Source organism: Fusarium pseudograminearum, chromosome 1, assembly GCF_000303195.2.
Source record: "Fusarium pseudograminearum CS3096 chromosome 1, whole genome shotgun sequence".
NCBI classification, from domain to species: domain Eukaryota; kingdom Fungi; phylum Ascomycota; class Sordariomycetes; order Hypocreales; family Nectriaceae; genus Fusarium; species Fusarium pseudograminearum.
In genome coordinates, this window is record NC_031951.1 from 10,640,906 (window position 1) to 10,650,008 (window position 9,103).

Below are 9,103 nucleotides of genomic sequence, written 5' to 3' on the forward strand. Positions count from 1 at the left end.
CAGCCAAAAACAAGCTAGTCCTCACTGCTGAAATCCAGGCATCGTCAAACCAAACAAGGGGTTCACTGACCTCCATTCGTTAGCCACCAAGTCATACCTGGAGCCATTTTTGCCGCCTTCTCATGGGAACCTAAAACATGCCTGTCACCCCCCTCTTTTCCAATCTGGTGATAACTTCAGACAGAAACCTCGTGAACCAGACAAAGCCACATCCATTCGTATCAAGCTTACGACGACACAGCGGCCGACTTGACTCTTCTCTTACTCTCGCTTCGTCTCCACTGTCGGCGCCGGTACCTTATAAGCTGGAGACCCGTTTCCTTAGCGGCGCCACACTATCACGGCCCGTTCGAGACCCCTCCAGCCCGTTCTTGACTTCAATTAAACCTGAGCCTAAGCCTACAGCTACTTGTTCGACATAGCATCTCAACTCTTCAAGTCTGAATAGCCGTGTCTTGACGACAACATGACCGAAAACCAGACAGAGGCTCAGCCCTCCATACCCGCCAAATCTCCCATTGAGCGAAAGCCCGTGGGAGGCAACCCACTCATAGATCCCTCCGTCGAACGAACCCCGACTCTTCCTGCTCGACCTACCCAAGACGCAGACAAAAAGGAGTCCGAAGCTCCTACTTGCGACACTTGCGAAGTGCCTCAGAAGAAGTCTACCTCTACCAGGAGCAAGTCTCCGCCATCCCCGATCAAAATCGATAAAACACAACCCGAAGACTTTGAGGGCGAACTTGCGACAAACAACGATCTTCCCTCCCCCGAGACTCTTAAGAAGATTGAGAGATACATCGTTCTTGACCGACATGGAAAATCACACCCGTTCAAGACTCTTTACAGTGGAAGCAACGTCGCACGACGTGTGCTCATCATCTTTGTCAGGCACTTTTTCTGTGGTGTATGTTGTAACCCCCGTCGTGTAGAATTCCAATACTGATGCTGTTTCTAGAACTGCCAGGAATTCCTCCGATCTCTATCCGAAGCCGTAACCCCCGAAGCTCTACTGCGATTGCCAGTCAGCACTTTCATCGCCGTCATTGGATGTGGTGACCCTGCTCTCATCGACATGTATGTCAACGAGACAGGATGCCGCTTCCCCGTATACACCGACCCGACGAGGTCAATCTTCGACCGCCTCGGCATGTCAAAAACGTTGCAAATGGGTGCCAAGCCTGCATACATGCGCCGAAGCATGGCCCACAGCATTGTAGGCAGCATAATCCAGGGCGTCAAGCAGATCCCTAGCGGAAATGTTCTCAAGATGGGCGACCAGCGCCAAGTAGGTGGCGAATTCCTTTTTGAGCCGCGAGACATCCTCACGCCTGTCACGACTCCGCGAAACGAAAAGGCGCAGCCTATCAGCGCATTCGAGGAGGCAGAGGAACGAGTGCCAGGATCTGAAGATTACGGGAATGAAGAGAAGAGGGTGACGTGGTGTCATCGCATGAAGACGACGCGCGACCACGCTGAGATCCCTGAGCTTATCGAGGTGCTGGGACTGGACCAGACCGTCACTGCTGGACGAGATTCGCACCGCGGTTCAGTAACTTCGGCTCGAAAGGGCAAGGGGCGTAGTATGGCACAGGAGATCAGGAAGCTGAGCGTCGAAAGATCTAGGATGTCTGACGAGACGTGATTTACGTCTGTCCACGCGCGCTGCTGTGTTTGAGCGATTTGGAGCATTGCTGGTTTTGTTACAGCGCTGGAGTAGGGATTCATTTGTTATTTATGGCATTAGCTTGTGTTTTTAGAAAAGATGTTATGAAGAGATGGACTAGAGAGGGGCATTAGATGAGATATCCCAGATATTTATCAATGGAGCGTACAAATATTTATCTACAAGACTATGAACCTGCTTATTACTCATGTACCCAACTTCCATCTTCGCGACTCTGGATCACTTCATCTACCTTGAGCCTGAAATCGACGATCTCTTTACCATTGACAAGATCGCTCTCCATGGCTCTCCGGTCACCTTCCTCAAGATCCTTGACGATGCCCGCCCTGACATGTCTTTCCCTCAACCGTTTCCTCGCAACTTCAAAGTCTACCTCGACAAACCACACCTCATCCAGCAACTTGGCCGCGTCCCGCCAAACATCTTGATCCAGGGCGAGATAGTTTCCCTCTAGAACAACGACACGATGCTCCGGCTTGACAACGATATCATCGTCTCGAGGGTCCTTCAGCGCGTGGTCAAACGACGGCGCCAGGATAGGCTCTGATGAGATGGGCGTCTTTGAGAGGGATTGGACTAGAGTGTGGAACTTGGGGGCATCAAAGGTGAAGGCTGCGCCGCGACGGAAGTGGGCGTTGTCAGGGTCGGGCATGGCTGAGAGAGCTGCACGGGTGAGATGGAAGCCATCCATAGGGACAAAGGTTGCTGGCGGATGAGAAGATGGATCGGAAGATAATGCACGGGCGTTGATTCGGTTAGTGATGATTTGTGAGAAGGTCGTTTTGCCTTTTTGTGTTAGTATCGTGTTGTAGACGTCGAGTGGATGGTTGACTTACCTGAGCCTGGGATACCAGCAACGCCAATCACTGCAATTGTTAGCCATGAGCTTCGGTAAATGGAGCTATCATATTTTGAAGGTCTCCACTGCGAGATATTGTTTGCGGTAGCTCTCATGAGAGTGATCTTCACTGAACGTCATGATGGTAAGTACTTACATAGTCGTTTGTCCTTTGGCGTCTCTTCATACTTCTTCCACGCCTTTTCAACGAGTCTCTCAACTTGGTTCTCCATTTTTGTATGATGACTGTGTGATGAAGATGGAATTGCACGTTGAAAAGAAGAGAGTTGCTATCATAAGTTCGAATGTCGTTCCTTACATATGCCCCGCGGCAAGGCGTTGCCCCACGTCGTTACATCAGAGCTCCGCACCCAATCCGCCGTTACACCAACGTTGGCAACATCCTTGACGTCTTGTTAATAGGTTGAATACCAGTGTGCAGACTACATGAGAGTTAAGAAGGACTTACGGCACGAACTTGGAGCGGAAAATACAGGGCGGTTAGGTGAGTCCGTAGTATTTCCTTCGTGAGAGAAGTATAGGAGCCACTGTGTGACTCTCGCCTCGTAAGGCGACTAGAGATTCCTGACTACGAGACTTGAAGCATAAGACTGGACTTACATATGTATATGTTTGTGTTGCTTGAAGGGTCACTTTTATTTATCTTTGCGATGTCGTGGCTGAACCGACTGGCAGACTTAGGATGACACACCATCAATAGGTCCTCGGAACCGTCTAAGTAATACGAGAAGAGACTGACAGTGATTTCACACGACATCTCACTTGCCAGTAAAATATCCAATTATGTCCATATAATTCACAGGTTCAGGTACTATGAACTTGCCTTTGTCGTGTGTCCAGTTACTAAGTCACCAAAACCCAAGTGGGTCCCATCACCAACTCTCAAAAAATCACAACTCATCCTCCATCTTTATCTTCATCCACTCAATTCCCAAATTAAAAATGGATGAAGAAGACCCTCTCGCCAACTTCGCCTTTGCAGACGTCTCCTCCGACGAGGCCGAAGGGGTAGAGGCCGCAAAGTCCCGCCGAACTGGTCAATCAGAGGAGGCCTGGCGAGCCATCCACAAGGAGTACGAGGCAAAGGTTGAGAATGGCAACGTAAAGACATACATGTACCCTGCAAATGACTTCAAACTGACTTGAATTAAATAGATACACCAGAAAATCAATTTGCCGCTAGGTCCAGGAGCGTCCAAGATGGATATCCAGGAGGTTATTCATGCTGTCGAAGAACACTACTTCTTCCGTCGCTTCAAGGAGGCTGAAGAACTGGCAAAGGAAGTCCTGAGTACAAGCGCTGGCCTGGATAAAGACTCAAAACAATTATTTCAAGTTTATCAAGACAAAAGTCATCAGAAGAATAAATCCACCTAAAGCATTGCACATGGAAAGGGCCTTGTCTCATAACTCGCTCAATTACAATATCGAATCACCTACGTACACTTTTCGCTATAGCGCCTTTTTCACCTCCCTATCGGAATATCCCCAAACTCCCTTCTCAACCCTTGATGCCACCTTTCCATTACGGCATCGTGTGCTCTCCATACAGCAACCTGAGTTGCGTGCCTCTATCGTGGCTTCCTCCTTTAGGAATCGGCAAAAGGTCCTGTGCCCTACTTGTAAGCGGTACGAGAGCGAGGACCAGTAAAGACACCTTCGTAAGTAAATGGCTTCTTTGCGAAGCAAGAGGAACCTAGGCCCTGGGTGGCCCCACGCCTGGGACGCTTGTTGGAGCTGTTCGCCTGCTCAGAAGCTGCGTCCTGGTGTTGAGGGCGGGATTCCTGATCAGTGGTAGACTTGGAAGTCTTGCCTGTCGGCTTTTTCCCAGAAAGGATCAACTCGACATCCACAAATGACCGAAGCATCATCAAAGCAGCCTCTCGCTCTCTCTCACCGCAATCCTCCAGGAATCCTTCGCTTATCCATTTGTCGATGATAGCATCTTCGATTCCGGCGATGGTCCCAGCGCAAAAGCTGCTTTCGGTATTGAAGTACTGCAGGCATCGACGCACAAGTGCCACCATCGGGTTGACAGCTGCTTGGATCACCGGAACTTGCGGATTGTTGGAACTATCCCAGTCGTCGTCCATTGGGATTAGTTCAGTTTGTGTGACGGTTGTAACCTTGTGACTGTCTGTTTCGGTTTGAGCCGGGCCTTGAGGGACATCTGTAGATGCAGTCGGTGCGCAAGTCGAGTTGATAGTGACTGTGCTCAGCTCAGGACTAGGAACCGGCACTTCATCATGAGTGACCTGGGCATCCTTCTCATCTTCCGGCTTTTTGTGCAGTTTAATCGCCTTGCTGACCTTAGACAGACAGGCCTTGAAGATCTTGACGTGTTCGTCGCTGTCAAATCGAATGTGGTACGGCCATTCTTTCGATTTGGGCTTGACGACACAGTATGGACCATCCAGAGAAGGTTTGTCTATGTCAAGGACGTCGTGGATTTTATCCCCTTTGAGATCACTGCGAAACGCCAGGACACCCCCTTTCTCTTCATTGATCTGCACCATGACTGAGCTGGCGAAACCGAGTGCTTCATTCTTGGCCGGAACAATTTGGCAGACCCCACTTCCGATGATATTCTCAACGGCGTTGGAGTCAAAGCCATCTTGGTGAAGGGTGAAGGTTAGGGGCACTCGTGGGATGCCATTTGACAAAGATGTACTGGGAGGAGAAGTAGTCACAGGCGCTCCGTTTCCAATCGTGCCGTTCGAAAGCCAATGGTTGGGTGAAAGCCCCTGGACAGGCTTGGAGACCGCACCTTGATGAGCAGCCGACTCGCCTGGCGAGGAACCCCATTTGGCTGCAAGGGGGCTGTTCTTTACCATGTCTCCGACGCACTTCTTCCATGCATCCGTTGGTGGTCTAAAAGTAACAGTGCCGCTGTTCCCCTTAGGCTGGGACGAAGCAGCCTTAGTCTTGTGGAACATGATGCGAGGGGGCGGGGCACTGAATAAGGTGTTAGAAGAGAGTTGATATGCTTTTACGTACTTTGATAGCTTACCTTTGAATCTTGAAGTTAGATAGTGCTTCTGCCGCACGACCTTTGGCCCAAGGACGGGCATCCTCGATTTCAAGACCTTCCATTTGTCGGCTCTCTTCGTCCTCAATCTTGGCGCCCCATTTGTTGCTGAGGACCCTTTTTCGATCAGGAGGGATATGGCTTGTTCCATTCTTTCCGCATGGAGCATAGGTAGGACCACGACCGTGACGTGGCATGTCGCTCAAAGGCAGCTCCTCCTGGCGGAGGCGGCCCAAGTCGGCCTGGCAAGAGTTAGTAAAGTAATTCCAGAAACCAAAAGAGGGATAATAAGGAATAAAAAGTCCAAAGACTAAATACAAGAGAGCGCCTGATGTTCAGAGCATGCTTCAGGGAGGCTCGCATGGTAGAATAATAGGGAATGACATGTGCTACAAGAGTAGAAGAAAGACAAGAGAACAACTTACAAGGCAGGCCGCCTGGATCATCGCTTCGCGGTCAATATTATCACTCATTGTGACGGCTCTGGCGAGTAGAAGGCTGTGGCCGTAAAAGAGTGATCGATCGTTTGCTCTTTGCAAGATCTAGTTCGACAGCGACGTATGCGCAAGAGCGGGTAGAGTAGGGAAAGGACGTCAAACGCCGATTGGTGATCAAGGCTATGTTGGAAGCGCCGTAACTTCGATCTGACCAAAATAAATCGATGAAGAGGGTAAACAGATGAACGAGAGTGCGAAAGGGCTGGTAGAAAGTGTCAATGTAAAGCGCCAGCGAGAACACTGTATTATGATGATGGAAGATAGAGAATGTGATCAGAGCAGGGAGAGGAAGAGAATGAGACTTCAAAGGAAGCTTCAGTGAGAAAATGAAAAACAAGTGCGGAAGGGGGTTTGCTCCTTCTTTCCGCGTCTGCAGGATCCCGAAGCAACCAGGGCAACAGTACCCAGCCGAGCGGCAGATAGTGTGATGTAATCACCAAGAAGAAAAAGAATAAAGAAAGAACAATGAAAGTTTGCTTACTAGGGAGAAGAATCAGACCACAATCTGCTCCTTTGATGTTGTGGTGGAGGAGTGTTGTGTGGTGCAGGAGATGAGATTAATTCTGCCGGGTGGGGGAATTTATAGCCACGAAAAGATAGTCGCCCGTGCCTGTGAATCACAGTCTAGATTAGTGACTGCCACAGGCACAGAGAGTGTAATTCAAGTAGTGATCGGCCCAGGAATATCAAATATCAAAATTCTGAAAAGTAAAGGAGTATACACTTGAGGCTAAGGATTACGTTGACACTTGCAGAGAAAGCAGTGGTAGATGGTAACTACAAGGGATGAAGCTGATCGGTGGCCTGAATTAGTTGATGTGTTCTTTTGTTTAGGTATTACTAGACCCCAGCACACCGCTAACGTTCCTCTTCTACCTAGATCACGTCCAGGAAGACAGTAATCTTTCAATCAGCCACCCAAGCACCGTAGGCAAACGACATATCACAAGTCACAATTCGTTCCCAAACGTCATTCGATATCTTCTGAATGCAAGATTATCCTGGTACGTGTTCGGAAACACAGCCTGAAAGACATGAAGGTATCACTTCAGGATGACGAAATCAAATCTCTTTCACACCGAACATCAACCAGCTCATGACTAACGATGGACTGTAACAGACCAAAACACTCTTGACCGACTATAATCGACGATATACCATAATGTATTCCCAGAAATCCCAGACTCTCTCCTTCAGGAAGTAAAGTACTTTTGCCAGAAGCGCTCAAGAGTCATCAGCTTCCCATCACCAACAGCCCCTTTAGCCTCGGCCGCTCTCGCCTTCAGATCACTAGCAGGAGCAAGATCGTTCGGAACCCCGAAATACAAGCCGCCAGAATACTGACAGAAACCAAACATGTACTTGACCGTCTCAGAACCTGTAGGGCCATACGTGTTCAGCGACTTCCAGTCTTCCATAGGCACGAAGCGCGCTTTCTTTCCAGTCGCTACCGAGGAATTAGCCAGAGGAAAGCGGTAATAGATCCATGAGAGACGCACCTTTTTCAAATTCAGACACAAGCTTCTCAGGGGTCTCACTGACGCTGATGCCTTGGACTAGACGCCCGTTGTACTTCTTAGGATCAAGGAAGATACCATGAACGAGGTCGCCATAGTCATCTCCTATCGCAATGAAGGGGATCTCGCCATTGCCACCCCAGTGAGGCATGTGCAAGGTTATGTATCCTTCGCCGTCGGGATGGAAAGGGAATCCGCCCAGTGCGGGCGCGAGTTCCTTCACCAGATGGTTTTCATTATACCAGCCGGCACTGACAATGTTTACAGTTTCAAAGCTGCCCTTGTTTTTGGCATACTCGCCAATAGCATTCTTCGCTGCAAATAGTTAGCACTGCTGACATGGGAGGAGGCGAAATAGCATACTGTCGAAAGTGTGATTTGGGATAGCCCCTCCGGTGATCTCAGAAGCAGAAGCCAAGCCACTATACACAAAGTGAGCCACTCCAGCTTCAACAGCAGTATCTATAATATGCCTGCCCACGTCAAGCTCAGTAAGTCCATCCGGCTGATTCATAGACTGCATACTGTTAGTGAGAGTCTACCTACTGACCATTGCAACTTACAGAATCCTCCGAGTTCATATTGAGAAAAACACCCCAACTGTCCTTGAACGCCTGGACAAGTTCATGTTTAACAGCACCATCAGCCTTGACGACTTCAACACCCTGGTTAGCTAAAGCCTTGGCCTTTTCAGACTCAGGGTTACGGGTGATTCCGCGGATCTTGAAGGACTGAGACTTGTTCTGGAGGAGTGATTGTACGACACTCCCACCCTGGGCACCAGTTGCTCCAAAGACAGTAATGATCTTGGAAGAGGTCATGATGGAAAAACGTGAAGGTGAAAAGGAGTATAGTAGAAGTTGTGATTGTTATAGTTGCTTGGAAGGAAGCTGATACACTCTCATCTTGTAGAGACACGACCCTTCTTATATATACAATTATCAAACACCGAAACGCCTGTATTCCCAAGCCAGGATTTCAGCTTTGTCACTTACAAAGCTGCGAATAAGTGATCTCGGGGTACGCGGTCACCGCCATAAGTCGGCGATACAAAACATGAATTATCCCGATCGCCCACTTTGAGCTGCTTGAAAGAAGAAATGGTCAACCAGGAGGAGAACACGGACTTGGTAACCATCCGTCCCTGGACCATGGCTTGTAGTACGCCCGCTTTCGTGGTGTTGGTCTTTAGTGGAGATTATTAATTCCGCAATGGAGAGCTGAAGATGGGGATTTTTGCGGAGGAGCGGACTTGCTGGTAGACTACCAACAATGCTAGGTCAATGGTGCGATTAATGATATTGTCTTGGCACTATGAGTCCATTGACGTCTGATTAGAGTATTGAGTAGTGGATGTATGGAGTTGTGCACAAAGGAGGGATACATGTAATCAATGTTTACTAAACACGAAGATATGTAGACAATTTGCCTTATTATTGTCCAATTGCAACCTCGTCGTTCACCAACAGAGCACTAAACATGTTCTGAATCACCGGTCTGGTGGTCTAGTGGTAT

At 48.9% G+C, this 9,103-nt stretch overlaps 5 protein-coding genes across 5 annotated transcripts; 2 read left to right on the top strand and 3 right to left on the bottom strand.

Annotated features, from left to right (window-relative positions):
• Nucleotides 1-466: 466 nt before the first annotated feature.
• Nucleotides 467-1,645, top strand: FPSE_12354 (uncharacterized protein; the record flags this gene model as incomplete). Its single annotated transcript, XM_009265471.1, has 2 exons — nt 467-907; nt 959-1,645. 2 exons carry the CDS (start codon nt 467-469, stop codon nt 1,643-1,645), a joined length of 1,128 nt encoding a protein of 375 aa, XP_009263746.1.
• A 223-nt stretch (nt 1,646-1,868) lies between these two features.
• On the bottom strand, nt 1,869-2,758 carry FPSE_12353 (uncharacterized protein; the record flags this gene model as incomplete). The annotated part of the gene is made up of 3 exons (XM_009265470.1): nt 1,869-2,473; nt 2,524-2,553; nt 2,683-2,758. 3 exons carry the CDS (start codon nt 2,756-2,758, stop codon nt 1,869-1,871), a joined length of 711 nt encoding a protein of 236 aa, XP_009263745.1.
• A 730-nt stretch (nt 2,759-3,488) lies between these two features.
• On the top strand, nt 3,489-3,923 carry FPSE_12352 (uncharacterized protein; the record flags this gene model as incomplete). Its single annotated transcript, XM_009265469.1, has 2 exons — nt 3,489-3,647; nt 3,702-3,923. 2 exons carry the CDS (start codon nt 3,489-3,491, stop codon nt 3,921-3,923), a joined length of 381 nt encoding a protein of 126 aa, XP_009263744.1.
• Nucleotides 3,924-4,162: 239 nt separating this feature from the next.
• On the bottom strand, nt 4,163-6,047 carry FPSE_12351 (uncharacterized protein; the record flags this gene model as incomplete). The annotated part of the gene is made up of 3 exons (XM_009265468.1): nt 4,163-5,501; nt 5,557-5,816; nt 6,000-6,047. The coding sequence occupies 3 exons, from the start codon at nt 6,045-6,047 to the stop codon at nt 4,163-4,165; spliced, it is 1,647 nt and encodes a 548-aa protein (XP_009263743.1).
• Nucleotides 6,048-7,264: 1,217 nt separating this feature from the next.
• On the bottom strand, nt 7,265-8,409 carry FPSE_12350 (uncharacterized protein; the record flags this gene model as incomplete). Its single annotated transcript, XM_009265467.1, has 4 exons — nt 7,265-7,518; nt 7,571-7,903; nt 7,952-8,105; nt 8,152-8,409. 4 exons carry the CDS (start codon nt 8,407-8,409, stop codon nt 7,265-7,267), a joined length of 999 nt encoding a protein of 332 aa, XP_009263742.1.
• Nucleotides 8,410-9,103: the final 694 nt, after the last annotated feature.